The following is a 17,171-nucleotide window of genomic DNA, read 5'->3' as shown; positions in this document are numbered from 1 at the left end:
GAGGTTCAGGTTGGAAATGAGGAGACATTTCTTCTCAGAAAGAGCAGTCAGGCATTGGGACGGGTTGCCCAGGGAGGTGACGGTGTCACCGTCCCTGGGGGTGTTCAAGGAAAGGTTGGACGTGGTGCTTGGGGACATGGTTTAGTGGGTGACATTGGTGGTAGGGGGATGGTTGGACCAGATGGTCTTGGAGGGCTTTTCCAACCGTAATGATTCTCTGATTCTATGAACATGCCTTCACATACCTACTGGTTGAAAAAACAGAGAAAGATCTTCGCCAAAAGCCCTCACACAAACCACGGTCCGGCAGTGTAATGAAGGCAACCCACTGCGCGGTTGACCACCCGGTTAAGAGGGCAGCGAAGACGCCGAGCACTGCCCCTTCTCCACACCGACCCAGATCCCCAGGGCACCCGCCGGGGCACCGGCGCCGCTCCCCGGGCTCCGGGAGCCCAGCAGCAGGGCTCGGAGCAGAGCCGGGCGGGCGGCGGCACAAATGGCGGCCGCTCCCCCTGGCGGCCGCCTCCGCCACGGAAGCTGCGGGCGGCGCTGTGCGGTGAAGGCAGCGGTCCGGGCGGCTCCCGCGGTCCCGACGGCGCGGGGTTCCGAGTGGCTGCCTCCATCCCTTCTCCTCCTCCTCCTCCTCCTCCTCCTCCTCCTCCTCCTCCTCCTCCTCCTCCTCCTCCTCCCCCCCTCACGCCGCCGCCCTCGTTCCCTCCGCCCCGCGAGGAGCCGCCCGAGCCCCGCCGCCCCGCGGGCACCCGGCCTCCGCGGGGGCGGTGGGCGAAGGAATAAAAACAGGCCCCGGGAGGGGCGCGGGGCTGTAGCTGGAGCCCCGGCCAACAGGGGAAGGTGAGCGGGGACCGGTACCGGCACCGGGCTCGTTACCGCGGGTTTGTAATTGGGGAGCGTGGGGCCGGGGCTGGCCGAGTGACCGCGGCTCCGGCCGGACTCCGCAGGGCGCTTCTTGCTGCGAAACAGCACCGGGGCACCCTCCGAGCTACAGGGTCCACCCCCTTAGGTCGCAGATGCTGTTAGCGGCGTTATCAGGCTCTGAAATCGTCTTATCTTCGTTTGTTTTGGTGGAAGCTTTGCTAATTCCTGTGCAAATACCTCCTGTATCTGACCGGTACAGTAGAAGGCGGCGTGTTTCTGCTGGCTGGGGCGTGTTGTAGCTGTTGTTTTTCAGTAACTTTCCACTTTTGGGGCACTGGGATGCTTTCCAGAGGTTCCACCTGGACTTTTCAGGCATGTGGCGAAACTGCAGCGTGCTGGTGCTCTGCTTCTCATGACACGGTGAGCCATGGCTCAGGTAGCCCAGTGTCTGCTGAAGAGCACAGCTGCAGTTTAATTAAGGGCTCGTCTGGGCCATATACTAGAAATTAACGAAAGGAATCATATGTTAGCCTTGTTTCCAGTCTCCATCAGCGCAAAGCCTTCAGTGTGAGTCCACGTGCAATGTTGTTAGTCAAATGAGAAGTTGTACCGCTATCATCTAGTGAATGTCTATATCGGTTGCTCCATTAGGAAGTTAGTATTGAAGTTATAAGCATTTGGCTCAAGCTCTGTGGCAGGAAACGTGTTAGAGATGCCAGCTAAAGTAAGTCTTTTCATACTACAGAGGGATTCTGCTGTGAAATTGGCTAAGGTTGGGACTTGGTAGTAGGGCACCTCTACTGCAGTTTTTAGGTTTGGGTGGTGACAGATGTCAGCCCACCTCTGACAGGGAGGGCAGGACAGTCTCTCCTCCTTCGCTTGAAGGAGGTCCCGATCAGAGTAGTGTCCCTGGTGCTTCAAGAAGGCAGGATACTTAATTTTGTAGTTTTAACGGTGCTGGGCAGTCATCAGCTAAACTGTTCTAAAGTGGGACAGCCCAAAACATCTGTCTATTAGTAGTGCATATGAACTGTGTTGGGCCTTTATTCAACTCAGGGCATGCGTGTGCTTTTTTGGTGATGGAGAGTCTGTCATCCCCGCTGCCCTTACCTTTGGTAGGTTGTTAGGTGCAGCTGTAATGTAAATCACATTTAGGCTTGGAAACAGAGCATTCCTGTGGACCATCAGGGCACGTGCCAGATTTCTTAATGGGAGAGCAAATTTACAGGCTGGAGGAGACCTATATCTGGTGGATGGTAAGTTGAACATGGGTTGGGATGGCTGTCTGCATGCTGGGCTACATGGGCAAGGCCGTAGCCATTAAATCAGGGAAGCATTTATTTCCCCCTTTTCATCACTCATGAAACAACGTGTTTAGAGCCTCACGATACAAGAAAGGAGCTGACAGCCTGGAGGAGACTCAAAGAAGGGCCACCAACACTGTTAGGTGACTGGAGCACGTTGCAGACATGGGGAGGTGGAGGGAGGTGTGTGTGTTTTTCTTGAAGATGAGAAGGATTAACGGGGATCTTACCGCTCTTCTTAGCGAGTGGTTGCAGGGAAGGTGGGATTAGAGTTCTCAGCCAAGGGACAGGAAGCAACAGGAACAAATTGTAGTAAGGGAAATTCTAACTAGATCAAGGAAAAGCATTTTCACTGTGAGGGTGGTCCAGCACTTGATTGGGGGTTGAGGGAAGCAGCAGGATCTCCATACATGACGATACTACAAATGGGACTGGACAGTGCCTTGAGCAACCCAGTCTAACTCGTTGGCTCTGCTTTGTGCAAGAGGTTGTATTAGTGCTGTCCAGTGATTCTTTACACTCTAAAATATTCCATGATTCCCTTCAAGATTAGGAAACAGCATTATTCAGAGTAGAATTGATGGTCCCTAAGGGAAGGCAGTACTTCAGCTATTATCTCTGTGGTTGGCAGCAAAGAATTTTTATTTATGTTACAGGTTACTGCGCAGATACATAAGCAAATCTATAAAATTGCAGTGAGATGCAATACCTCAAATGCAATCACATTTCATGCAGAAGGCCAAGTGATATTTTGCAAGACCGACATGTGTGGACAGGACTTAAAATTTACTTGATGAGGATGTTGTGTTTGGAGAAAGTCGTAAACAATTAAAAATGTAGTAGGAGGGAAAGCATAACTTTCAGTAATCTTTGAAGTACTGTATCCACCTCTAAGTTTTAAAAAGCTCTTGTGCCATAACTCATGCCTACGTACTGTTCTCTGGTTAGTAGGTGGAACCAGTGGAGAAGTCCAGGCATGACGATCTGGTAAATATAATGTTGAATCCTACTCCTAAATCCTACTTGGTCTCGGAAGTTGTGTTCTTTGGACTTCCTGTGGTTGTTTGCTGCCTCAGAGGTTCTGGAGTTAGTCTCTGACAACTGGAATGAGAAAGAACTTCCCCTTGCTCTCCCACATGCTCTTTCCCATCCTTTTGTCCAAACTGATCCTCCCTGCCACCCCTTACATGCACACGCATGAAATTGGTGAAGTGCCTTTAACTTATGCCATGTGCTTATACTTATATGAAGATTAATCAGCTGTTCTTCTCATTTTCCTCGAGAACGTGCTGGAGAGCAGAATTTTGTAAGCCTGGATTGGTGGAACAGGCATGGATCGTGGGAGCAAAGCTCTTGTCAGGAGATCCTCTGTCTCCTCTTGAATAGGAGTTACCTGGAGCAATGTGGGCATAGGCCAATTTCAAAACACAAGTGAAAGGAACATCCTTGCTATATCAAAATGGGGGAGGAACAATTGAGACTGGGGAAATAAGTGAGCTGAGTTCTGTTCTGGTGCATGCTTCAGTGTCTCATAGCAAGTGTGGAGTAAAACTGATCTGTTTCTTCGTATTTGCTGTCATTGGGATTCTGATAGCATTAGCAAAATGATCTTCTGGATTTCAGTCTCTTGTTGCTTGTGAAACAGAGCAAGAGTAAAGGAGTGATGGATACATGTCTCTCTGCATAGGAACTCTGCAGTAATATGTTGTAAGTCACATTTTAGTAATAAAAAAACCCCTCAGATTCTTTCAGAAATTATTGGTTTTAATTAAAATCCATCCATTTCCCTCTGCAAGTCTGCATTATAATTGCAAATTATTTTTTTCCCCTTAACTTGATTAACGGTTACTCCAAGTTTTGACCAAAACTTTTCTAGACCAGGAATTTTTTTTCCAAAGATATTTCTCTTGTTCTAGAACTCTAGCTAAGATATCCCAGCATACAGGTTGTCTCAGGTTTGTAAGATGAAGTGAATAGCAAATTTTCCCCTAAACCCTACATATCAGAGGAAAAAATGTGTTACTCCAGAACTATACAAAGTATGAAATATCAGCCCAGAGAGAAGTAACACTGAAACTTCTTAGGAACTGGCATGGAAGAAGGTTCGTATGCATAGACACAATAAATACTGAGCAATTAAAGCTTTCTGAGGACTTTTTGTGATCTTTCTCCTCCTTTGTGGAACCTCTCTGTGTTGTCTTCTGGGACTTGCATTTCATGATCTATAAGTTTCCAGATGCAATTAAAAGTCTCTACATGAGCAAGACTTGCTTATTTGAGGCCATCTTCTTACTGAGTCATTGTATGTTCATGGTTAGTGGAAGCGTTTGGTGGGGTTTTTATAGCACTGAGTTTGAGATTGTACTGTTTCCTTCTGGAGTAAATGCTTGTGACAAAGATTTGAGTGTACTGCATACAATGTAGGACAATAAATTATACTAATCAACTAATCAATGCAGCTTTCTGAGAACTGGAAATAAAATAGATGTGCAGTTTTTAATGAGAGAAAATAGCTTGAGATGAAACAACCATTCTATCTTTCTCAAATTAGAGCTGTCAGCATTTCCGCTACGCAAAAATGACCGAAAAGAGTCAAGTAATGGCTTTGCTGTGTGAACCATTCTGTTTCTGATATGGCCTACTGGCTTGTGTAGTACATGGTATACAAATAAAACGCATCAGTGTTTTGTATGATTATGCAGTATACGCAGGTTTATGGCTGTCTTTTTTAAGGCTTTATTCATCTGCATTTTCTTTTTTTTTTTTTTTTTTTTTTTTTGATTAAACAGGATGATAGGTGGAAATGAATCCTGTACTGCAGGACCAATATCGCTGTCCTACTTAATCTGTGTGGCTCACTTACTGGGAGAATGGACTGGTGTGGAGCATCTTGAAGATTATCTGGGTTATACAGTCTACCTTTCATGGTTGCTTCTTCCACTTGCAATAGCTTTTATATTTCCAGGAATTTTCTTCCTCACCTTTATCTACAGTACTGTTATCCTTCTTCATATTCATAAAAGGAAGAGGAAATTAAGTGGAGATAATTCAGGTAACGTTTGGGATGGTGCAAGAAAAATGTTGGCTACCGTATGGGATGCACATGGAAGAATATGGCATGGTAAGCAAGATCTGACTTTTCATTAAAAAGTGCTGAAGATCTTATTCCTGGCTGTACCTTTGAGGATTATCAATGTACATCTGATTGTTGTTGCTGTTCGATGAAATTTGAAATTCAGGCCGTTTTTTTCCCCCAGCTTATCAATGACTGCCAGTTGTGCTTCAACCATTGTAGAGTTGGGAGAAAAAGGAATTGGGACTCTTTTGGATGTAAAGTTTTCAGTCTTGCACTTTTATTCCTTTGCTGCTACCTTGAGACCTTTCATCTAGCTGAATATGTGCTATTTTTCAAACTGTTGAATTGTTTTTCTTTTTTACTTTTTAATAACTACTGGATTTTCCTCATTCCAGGAGGACTTGAAATGATAGCTGTTAAAAATCAAATTAATTTGCCATGTCCCATGAACTTTTTAGCAAGCAATAAAAAAACAAAAACCTTCTTTCTGTTCTTTGAGTGAATATATGAACACTGGAAGCTAAATGACAGTTACCTAATAGCTAATATTTCTGCGCGTTTGCGTAATTTAATTACAAGTAACCAACATAATGCCAAACAGTGGCTAAAAGGAACCCTCAGCATTGTTTCATTCACTAGTTACTACTTTAATTTGACTTCAGAGCCCAAAAGTGTTACAGAACCCCACTTTTTATATTTTTTTTCCTCTCTATGTATTTTTGACAACTACTTTCTCTAGCAGAAGAATGTCAAAACTAAGGGCTCTGTTCCTTGTCCCTCTACTATTATATCTTTTATAAAGACAGACTTAATAAATGATTTGGCTTTTCTTTCTAAGGAAATCATAAGCCTCTTTCAGAACCGTTCACTCTAAATGCAGCTAAAGGAGAAAGAGATGTTTAAGAGCAATTTACATAAAGAACAAATCCTTCTTGAAAATCATCTCTATTTGTTCTCCAGTCAAAGGGAAGAGGGTTTTCAAGGCATTGATAGCCAGATGGTGCAGCGGCTGTATCAGATGGGCTTTGTAAGACTAAGATGTAACTTCCAAATCTGTGAAAGTACACTAGATCAAAATCAACAGCAAAATCAAAGAGCTTAAAATGCTCACTTCATAATGAAAAGCTATTTACTTTTTTCATAAGAAAATGATTTTTTAAGGCCTCGGCTCTTTTCATCCGTAGTAACTTTTTTCTTTTTTATAAAAAGCCTAACTTTTTATTTGCACAGAAAATATTCTTATCCAGTCCATCATCTACTGATGTGACTTTTTTTCTGCCCTGGCAGCTGCTTCCACGTTCTCTGAACACTTCTCTTACTAAATAATGAAATGTTTTGTGATATCTGTTTTCCCCACTTGGTTAATTGATATATCACAGGAAGAACTTTTCCTCCTGAAATCTCACAGCAATGGGAAAAACAAACAAACAAACAACAACAACAAAAACAAACAAATAACAGAACCCTAAAATGGTGCGTGATACCTGTAACCTGTGCAAATGTTAGACACAGGTATCATTCTGGTTGTCCACAGCTGGCAGGGAGCTCAGTTAGCGGTCACTTGTGATGGCAGAGGAGATAGGTAGGTGTGTTTGCTATAGGTTGCAGCTACACAGGTGTAGAAAGTAAAACAGTGGGAGGGGAGCCAAAAGTACAGACAGAAGTTTAAAAAAGAGGGGCGTGGGGGGATTCTTCTGATAACTTCAGAAGTGGCAGTTAAAAAGAAAACAAAAACAAACACTAACAAAACTGCTCAGTATTAACTGAATATGTTTTGAACTGGTCTACTTTGTTATTTTGTGCTAACTGAATATTTTCTTTACTGTTAACTAAATGAGAAATACAAGTACAATAAGAAACTTGTACGTGTTCATGTATGTTTCAATTGAGCACGTAAAGCCTCAGACAGCTTTTAGTGCTTAGTGATGGAAAAAATAGAGGAAGTATAACTCTGAGATAAGTAACAAAGATGAGCTTCACATGCTGGAATAAAAAGAGCCACATAAATGGATGTTGTCATGTCAAATCTTCTTAAACAGTTACTCATGGCAATCAACTTGACTTTGAAAGGTAGCTAATAGCTTGAAATAGTAGTGTTTCAACACTTCTATCCAATCCATATTTTGATTTATCTTGAATGATTGATTCAGAGGGCTACAGCCTTGAAGGCAGCGAACTGAAAAAAATAAGGTAAAATTATACAATAGTTGAAGAGATCCAGGATGTTGTTTTTGTTGTTGTTGTTCTGTCTTCCTTTAAATGTAGATCTTCTGATTTAAATGAAGCTTGTATTTCCTGTGATAGCAACTTAGTAAATGCTGCAAGTCACCTCTTGACATTTTAGCTGTCACTTTGCTCTAACACTTCTCAATAGATACTGGTTTCAGCTTGCCAGCTTGATGCAAGTTAGTTTCTTTGCGATAGAATTGTATCATACTTTGACGTCCCTTATGTCTTTGATTCCTAACAGGTTACGAGGTTCATGGTGATGAAAAAATTCCAGAAGGACCTGCACTTTTTGTGTTTTATCATGGAGCTTGTCCTGCTGACATTATCTATTTCGTATCTAGACTTCTTTTAGAAAAGAAGAGATTCTGCTACATAGTAGCTGATCATTTTGTCTCTAGAATACCAGGTAACATGCTTCATTATAAACAATCAGTTTGAAAACTCTATAGGCACTTTTTTTTTTTTTACAATGTAAATAATGAAAGTTGAAGTGCAAGAATACAGCTTTCAGAACAAACTCTCAGACACATTTAGTTGATGTCTGTTGGAGAACAGATGTTCTCTGTAAAGAGCATATTCAAGAATCAGTTTATGCAATTGGCCCATGCAGGGGTGGGTTGTACTCCTGGCTGGGCAACTCCTCTAACAACTCTAAAGTGTTTAGAAACAAAGAAAAAGAGGTAATGGGAGAAACGTTTGTCTTTGTATTAATTGATAGCCAATACTTCAATGAGGTGTTTCCTCTTTTTTGAATATAGGCAGAACAAGCGGTGTATAACCTGATTAAGAAATACACTGGAAGCAGTGCCCTTAAAATTGGCGACATTAGTATGGCAGAATAGGGGATGCCTTTGTGTATCCCACTCAGCTGAGTATGGTGGGCAGTTGAGACTACCCCCAAGAAGACTTTAAGTAGAATCTTGCCCAGAGGAAAGCCGTGGAGGTGTCCAAGTTTCTGTGAAACGTACAGAAAATGAAAAGTATGTTTAGGGCAAACTTTTGGCTGGACAGCCTAGGGAAAAACCATGCTGAAATAAGTCAAGTTAGTTATGCGGAGATTTAGGTTTTTTTTTCTTCTGGAGGGGTAGGAAAGGGCAGTTGAATTTCCAAAATACAGTAGTATCCACTTCTCTTCCTAAATACAATTTAACTAAAAATCTCATAATTTATCTCGTGAATTTATAGGAGTGTTATGTAATGTACTAATATACAACATCAGCAATGCTTTTACTGAAAACAGTTCATATCAGAGAACTAATTTTGCCATGAAATTATTTCAGCCTTAATCCCTAAACAAAGAACCTTTTCATGTGGGTAATGTTACGTCTTTGTCTCTACAACTGCTTTTGCCAGTAGACTAGGATTTGGGTTGATTATCAAACTTTTTGTATACATCTGACTAATGCAATCTATTTCCTAGTTTATTGGGTATAATATGGAGTCAAATCTAATAATTATGCACAGTTGTTAATTAAATATTAGTTGTAGTGTACCCTCAGGAAGATCACTGGCAATACCAAACTGGAGGAGCATTTGACCCTCCAAGGGTTAGAGCTGGTATTCAGAGTAACTTCACAGAAAAAGACTGGCAGAAACATCACAAAGTTCAACAAAAGTGAATGTGAAGTTATGAATTTGGGATGAAATAATCCCATATGACAGTACAGGTGAGACTGAGTATAAATTGGCTTTGTCAGGAAGGAGTTCCTTGTTCTAGTGGACAACAAGGTGAACATGAATCAGCAGTGTGCCCCTGCAGCAAAGAATGATAGAATGGTTTGGATTGGAAGGGACCTTAAAGATCATCTAATTCCAACCTGCCTGCCATGGGCAGGAAAGAAGATTGAGTGCATGCTGGCCTTTTTTAGCATGTGTGTAGTTGAGGGAAGAAATTATTTCTCTTGGTTTGGCACTTGTGAGAGCACATCTAGCAGTACTGTGTCCAGTTTTGGACTCCCCAGTATGAGAAGGACATGGGCATATTAGAGCTGTATTCAGTGGATGACCGGAGGCTGGAGTGCACAATGAGGAGAGGCCGAGAGAACTGGATTTATTTGGTCTGTAACAGATAAAGGTGGGTGGAGATATTGCTGTCTTTGATTACTTAACGGAGGGGTGCAGAGAAGTTGGAGACAGATTCTTCTCAAAGGTGTACAGCAGTAGAGTGATAGGTGACAGACAAGCTGCAACACAGGAAATTCCTGTTAGACGGGTGGAAAGGTATTTATAATAAGGATGATCACACACCTGAACAGATTCCCCAGCTACTCTGGACAAACTCCATCCCTGGAGATTCTCAAAACTCAGCTGGCTGAGGCCCTGAGTAGTCTGGCCCAGATGGACCACTTTGCGTGGGAGGTTGGACTAGATGGCCCTTCCAAACTAGATAACTCTGATTATGTGAATGATTTAAGGTTGTTCAGGGAAGACAAGTCCAAGGAGCCCAGATTGTTGTTCTGGATTGTGTCTCAAAGCCTGTACAGTAATCCGTGACTGGCAGCGTAGGTAGATGGAGCTTCTCTTGTGAATCAAACCAGAAAGATGGCCATCCTTTTATCCTAATACACTTAGACACACTTGGATCAGATGATTTACTGATCCTTCTGTTTTTATGATTTGTGAATCTGTTATGAATAGCTGTGAGGAATGGCTTGTCCCATGAATCTGAATCTTGGACCCATGCCAGTATGCAGCTGACAATAGCCAGTCTTATTGCTTCCTCTGCACTGGGTGCTTCTGTACTGAATTAACTGTGATTAACTGGATCGTATTTATAGAATATTGCTGTGCCCCCTGAGGGATTCATGAGCCTGCAAGGGGTCAAACAAGCTTCTCCTCCCTGCTTAAGCCTTGACAGATACAGTTTGGCAACCTGTGGAAGGAAATTCAAACTAATAGAAGAACTCCTCTAGACACCTGGAAATTCCTGTTGAGCATTGCTTAATGCATCTCTCTTTCAGGTAGATGCAAAAGGAAATCATTTGCTTGTCTCAATTTATACTAAATCAATACTATGTATGCTTCTCTTGCCTGTCTTTTTGGGGCAGAAAAACATGGAATGCAGTCCTTGGGCTAATTTTTTTTTATTCTTTCCTTTTTTTTTTTTTTAATATGTGATGTTGGCCACAGGGGGAAAAAAAATCATTCTGGTACCTGGTCCTTTAAATTCTCATCTGTGTAATACCCAGGATTATGTTGATTTCTCGAAGGTTGAATTAAAATGAAGTCTTCTCCTGAATAGTGGGGAATAGAAGAGTGTGCTAGGGCAAAGGGCAGAGTCCAGGTTGAACTGTGGAATAAAATCAACTTTGGATTTCTTGGTGTTTGGAAAAATTAGCATACCTTGATGTTCTGGCTTTGTGTTTAGGATATTTTTTATTGCTTGAAGAGGAAAAAGTAGATTCCTGGTGGGTGTCATGCTATAGCCAGGTACTACCCCAGTGCTTCTTATGGTGACCCTTACCTTGGGTGTAGAGTACCCTGGCTGTTTCTCCCGGACCACTGGATTAATTCCTGTCTTTCTGCTGCTCTGACTTGCCAGGTTCTTCCTTTCTGCTGTTGGAGTAGAGGTATTAATAGTAAAGTATGATTTGCTGACTAGACTATGAAATACAGCTCAGAATATAAGGTTTACAGTAAAAGTCAAGGGGGGAAAATATGGCTGAGGAACTTTGTGGAGACCTGAAACCTCACCACTGTTCCCTATTACAAAATATGGCCTATATTCTGTTCCTGTTTGTTTGTTGTTTTTTTTCTGATCTATGAAATGGACAGACTCATATGGTGTTATCCCTGCTCCTCCTGCATGTCTATTGTGGAAAGGAAAGCTATTTTCACAGCTCCTTGGAGTCCATCTTCCTGCGTGATTCTACCTTTGCTATGCCTGTTTTGTATCTCTCCTGATTTCACTGACAGAAAAGAGCTGCGAGATGAGCAGCTTCCCATCCCCAGGTGCATTCCAAAGAGCTTTAATGAGTTTGGGAATGTAAAACCTTGTAAAAATAAAAAATAAGCTATTTAAAATCCCAGAATCAAAACACCTGAGAGAAACGAAATGTGAAAAACTAATTCAGGAGTCACCTGTGCAAATGGTACTAGATGAAGCCTGCTAGTGTTACATATGGTACAAAGCAGATACAACAAGCCGTGAGACAGCTACAGCAGAGCTTGTGTTCTGCTGTTATGCTCATGGATAGATTCTGATTGTGTGTATGTAGAAATCAGGAGTAATTATGCTCATGTCACCTACAAAGATTCATTGGAGTTTAGCTAAGAATGAACTGACGATATGCTGCCTCATGATCTCCTTCCAGAGTCCTTAGTTTATGCAGTGTGTACAAAAGGACAGAGTTTTATCTTCTTAGCTGTACCTTCTTTTGTGTGTGTACACAAAACAAATGCCTGTTCGTGTTAACAAATCTTCATTTTCAGGGTAAAAAAAAAAAGGTGATCTGTTATTGAGGGTTAGGCTTGACTAGATCAGTTCTGTGCCCTTGTTTGTAGTTGATCGGGTTAAGTTTGGCTCAGTGGGAAACTTCAAGAAAGAAATAATCTCTCCCATGCTCCTCAGTGATCTGAAGCTCCTGCTTCAGTATGCAGTACTCACAAATGCTACATAAATTGAAAAATTATTGGTGTGAGTGAACATGACTGGCTTCCTGCTAGTTACGTTCTTTTACATTAGATTAGTTGTCTAAATTGAGCACATATGTGTCCATTTGATGATTGTAAGCAATTTTTGATGTTCTGCTGTTCATTGAAGAACAGGGTAAGTACGACATTCCTCATTTAAGGTAATGAGGAGTTTATGTAACTTTGCAGTTTTAGACTTTATTAAATGAAAAATCTTCACCTAAGATGTGTATACGCAGTCCGGGCTCACCAGATCCTTCTGTGATGAGCTGCTGTTATTTTCAGATGAAAAGCCACCTGGGTACTCAAACTGACCTGAGGATTCAATCCCTGCAGTGATCAGGAACACAGGGAATGCTAAGTTCTATTTGTCATCTCCTTGTGCATGGACTACTCTGTGTGTTAACAAAACAACAGTTTGCTGGAATTTTCTCTTATTGGACTTCATTTGAAAAGTAGAGCATGGGCAAGGAGACAGTGCCCCAGAGCAGACTTAACTCCTCTGAAGGGATATATGAAATATGCCACAGAGTTCTTGCCTTTTTTTTTTTTTTTCTCCCCAGTTTCATCCTGATTGTGAGATAGCACGTGCCTTTACTGGAATGGAAAACATAAATTTTCAAGTTTTTAGACTGAAATTTACAAGCAGAACTTAATGCACCAATCCTTCTAGCAATATCTTCGGGGTTTTAGGCTAGTAGACAAATTTTAGCCATTGTGTTCTGTCTTGGGAATTTCTGCACAATGATAGTATGAATTAATGTGTTCTGAATTGATACCATCTTACTTTGCAGGTTTTAAAATATTTATTGAAGCATTTGAAGTTTTGCATGGACCAAAAGAAGCATGTGCCAATGCTCTGAAGAAAGGCTATCTGTTAGTTATTTCTCCAGGTGGAGTTCGGGAAGCACTTTTTAGTGATGAAACATACGTTATTATGTGGGGTAATCGAAAGGGCTTTGCTCAGGTTGCCATTGATGCAAAAGTGGTAAGTATGACTTTTCACAGAAGAAAAGCAAAACAAATGCTCACTTACTGGTTCTTTCTTCCAGGGGAAGCTGTTTTGATTATCAAGTATTTGGTGTTACATTGCTCAGTGTCATGAATACAGTCTACTTGCTTTTTTAACTAAATTTCAAGACTTTTGTCCCTTTTGTTAGAAGATTTTGGAGTCACCTGCCTGGGAATAGTGTGGTCAGGAAATCCAGAGCTTAAAAGAATAAGAGATGAAATCCAGGATAGTTTCTACTTTGTAAGATTGTGCTGTTTTATACCTACCTGGTCAGGGTTGTGATGGATCTGAATGGCTGGAAAACAAAAGTATTTCTTTTTCCTACCATTGAAGTACACTGTGACTCAGCAGACCTGCCTGTGCTGTTGTACTCATACTAGAAGCACTGGCATTATATACTGCATTGGTATTTACATGCTAGTAAGGGATGTCTGGGGCATACAGCAGCAGCAAGAGCTGCTGCTCCTTGGTGTGAACTATTTCTCTTCAGTTCTGTCAAATATTAAGCATTGTCTGGGGTCCTTGTAGACAGGTGGTTATTTATATGGGACCAACTGTGAAAGGCACAGAAGTGTATCATACATTTGAATTGTATCTATTTTAATAACCCTTTCAGAGTCCCTCTCATTCTATTTGTACTTGAAAGATGTGTTCTGATGTGTATAGGTGTGCATATTCCTGATTTAAAACTGTCACTCCAGGAGTTTTATATGTAGGTACTGTCAAAGAGAGACTAGTTAAATCTCTGAATTTTATACCAAACTAGAATACTTTTAAGACCTAATTTTAAATGTATTTCACTTTTATCATAAGCTGTGTTTTATAACACAGCTTAAACAGGATATTTTCAACAGATTAGATTTTACTAATGCACTGTAATAGCATACAAAAGGCCATACTTGGGGTTTAGCTATGCTTGTAGTGCTTATATCTATTTTATTGAATGTATATTCAGTTCCTTTGTGCACTCACAAAGATCTTGCAGCTTCAATTCCACGCTCCTGCCCAATAACTGAGAGATTCAGAAGAATATAAATAGTGTTGGAGGCACTCTTAATCATGAATATAATTCTTCTTGGAAAGAAAAATGTTTCTGAATGTCAGTACTGGGACCTTCAGCTTCCTTAGATTGTCTCTTCTCAGCAGTTTGCTTGCCAGAGTTACTGCCGTATAAACCAACTTGGTACATGCAGAAATCTCTTATTTCTGTGTCAAAAGTAAGCTGTTCCAAAGAAGATGGTTCTAGAATAAGGAAATGCATTACCATTTGGCTTAGGCAACTGCACTTCTTATTCTCTACTGTTGCACTGGATTATTTATAAACTTTTAAAACAATTTTTAAGCGACTTGATACCTGTATGAAAAGTTTAATTTACTAACTCATCTACATGCTTTAAAAAAAAAAGTTTGAAGGAATCTGGATGTGTGAAAATCTTAGTTCTCTTTCTGATAATTTGTTTGTAAATTGATGTTAATAATCTTCATGTAGTAGAACCTCCCTCGCCACACAGTCCTTGTAAATCTTGACAGCTGTTTGCAAGTTCAAAAACAGCAATAAAAGCTTGAAATATTAACACCATTCCAAATATTCATCAGCAGAAGTGACTCATGGACCTGTACTGAATATGACACATCATGTGTGAAGCAATGCAATCAGCACAGTAGAGCTGAATCAGACAAGTTTAGGGTCCCAGTCCTGTCAATTCTTTGAGCATAACTATAAATTAGGGAAGAGGTTTAACCGCTTAATTCACAAATGTGCAAATACTTCTAGACAAGAGGCAGCTTAAATGCTTCACAGGTTCTGAAAACCTGTACTGCTTTAAGAAAATGGACTTGCTGAAATGTTGCAGTATTCGAAACCTTGCAGTATTGTCCAGGCCGAAACTTCATGGGAGAAGGTCGCAGAAGAACTTAATGAATCCTTGTTTTGCTCTCTGTATGTCCTTGTATGACAAACACTTCTGAAATTAATTTGCACATTGGGTTTAAGTGAGGTAGGAGTCTTTTAGATAGTGTTATCTTCATTGAATTCTTAATATTTTTTTTCCCTCCTAGCCCATCATTCCTGTGTTTACACAAAATGTTCGAGAAGGCATTAGGACATTAGGAAGAATAAGTAAGATATTTTATATATACTTTTTGTAGTCTATTTTTCCATATGTGTTTAGCCTATCTCTCTAGAAATAAGCCCCATATAAATCTGAGATTTGACATAGGCTTGTTTCTTGAGGTTTGCTCACCAGCAGAATCCAGAGATTTTTATTTAGATTTAATATCAGCATTATATGTGGTATTGGCTCACCTAAGTTATTGTCAACATGATAATGTGCCTTCAAAAAGAAGTAGAAGAAAGGAAAAAGTAGCCAGAAAAAGGCAAATAGCTAATGTCTGCTACACCGACTCTAGGTCTTCTGCTGTCTGTTAAGAAGCAAGGGTTTACAGTTGACAGTATCTTTAAATATTCTCTTAATACTCTGTGCTTAGACCTCTGTCTTCAAAGGGTTTGTAAGATATTTCATCCATAGTTAGTATACTGTGCAGCTCTAAACCTGTAGTTTCTCACAAAATACTGCTTTTGCCTGCTCTCTTTCCTCATTTTTGGGAGTTCCTGTGCATTAATAGATGGGTGTTTGTCTGAAGAGTCCACCTCTGGGATAATCATATCTCTGCTGATCTGCTCTTGTTAACTGCCCCTGCACCTTTTTTTGTGTTCTTCAACTTGCTGCTAGCAGAAAGGACCTGAACAGTCTCCTCTGTACAGCATGTTCTCTTTAAAATATGGCATCATCATCTTCATCAAAGGACTGCAGGACAAAACAGTTCTATTTCGTTTCCCCTCTAATTAAAAGCTGTATATTGCATGGAGAAAGCCCAGACATCCAATGTAGATGTGCAGAGTGATTCACACATTCTCCAGATTCTACAAAAATAAATAGCAATTAATTGTTACTGTGTTCTAGAGAATCTTCCCAAACTGTTTAAGCCAGAAAAATATTGTGACTTGTGTAATACAACAGAGGTGCTAGACGACTTTAATTCTTTTCATTGCTGGACACGTTGCTCTTGCTTGAATAGTATTTGAGTATTCTTTGTTCTTATAAGTTGTGTACAGAAAAATTCGTCTGTCACTAAAGATGTTTTTTTTTTTAATGCCAACACTAAGTTAAAGGAATTTCTTGTCTAAAATTGAAGAAGAGAATATCAGCACTCATTTTGCAAGGAATCTGTTCTAGTTGCATTTGGGACAGATGCTTAGGAAGTGACATGAGGAAGAAGTGTCCTCTTACAGCTGACTTAATTTTTTTGTTGTTTTCTTCTTTATGTATTGTTTCACTGTAAGCAGTGTGTGGTCTGAAAGAGCAATTCAGCATTTCAACATGACTGGCTTTTAGTTAGATAAGACTATTTCTGATCCTTTAGACCCCAATGGGATTAAACAGAACAGTCTTCTACCAATACCAGTTTCTTATGCTAACCTGTAAAATTAGCTAAATGGTAACCCCTGTTGTATATGTTCCCTTACTCTCCAGAGGCAGCTACAGAACTTTCTCTGCTTTCATCTTTGCAGCTATTCTTTGGGGGTGGGGGGGTGGGTATTTCACACTAAAGTGAGTTTGGAAGCAAGTCTTATGTCAGTGTTAATGCAAATTTTGGAAAATGAAAGGTGGAATAGTGCTTGAGATGACACATTTGAGAATCTGGGTCATGGGCTGGATTACTTGACAATCCAGTTTCAGTTTTAAAACATGGTGAGGGAAAAAAACAACCTTGTGGAGTAATCTCAGTCTCTCTCTTCTCTACCCCCCCCCACCTGTTTTTTTTTTTTTTTAATATTAGAAATACTTAGGAAACTATATGAACGTATTAGATTGCCAGTAGTTCCTATGTACGGTGGGTTTCCAGTCAAGCTTCGTACATTTGTTGGAGAACCCATTCCATATGATCCAAATATAACTGCTGAGGAACTGACTGCTAAGGTAAGACAGATTTGCATATATATTTACTGGTCTGGTAGAAAACACTGGAATATTCGTGTCAA

General features: G+C 40.7%; 1 protein-coding gene across 4 annotated transcripts in view; it reads left to right on the top strand.

Moving 5' to 3' along the window:
• The first annotated feature begins 435 nt into the window (after window positions 1-435).
• LOC118251281 (transmembrane protein 68-like) overlaps window positions 436-17,171 on the top strand; it is a 28,898-nt gene continuing 12,162 nt past the window's right edge. For 2 of the 4 annotated variants that reach the window (XM_050708895.1, XM_035553259.2), the window contains exons 1-6: window positions 718-852; window positions 4,970-5,301; window positions 7,727-7,891; window positions 12,912-13,105; window positions 15,188-15,248; window positions 16,970-17,109. In XM_050708895.1, coding sequence (XP_050564852.1) covers window positions 4,971-5,301; window positions 7,727-7,891; window positions 12,912-13,105; window positions 15,188-15,248; window positions 16,970-17,109 — 891 coding nt within the window. In that variant the 5' untranslated portion in view covers window positions 718-852; window position 4,970. Of the gene's footprint in view, window positions 853-4,969; window positions 5,302-7,726; window positions 7,892-12,911; window positions 13,106-15,187; window positions 15,249-16,969; window positions 17,110-17,171 lie in introns of all 4 variants that reach the window. The other 2 variants (XM_035553257.1, XM_035553258.1) reach the window with 2 other exon arrangements.

This window comes from Cygnus atratus, chromosome 2 (assembly GCF_013377495.2).
Source record: "Cygnus atratus isolate AKBS03 ecotype Queensland, Australia chromosome 2, CAtr_DNAZoo_HiC_assembly, whole genome shotgun sequence".
In the NCBI taxonomy this organism is placed as follows: domain Eukaryota; kingdom Metazoa; phylum Chordata; class Aves; order Anseriformes; family Anatidae; genus Cygnus; species Cygnus atratus.
The sequence above is the reverse complement of the archived record's forward strand: the minus strand, read 5'-3'. Positions and strand labels throughout refer to the sequence as shown.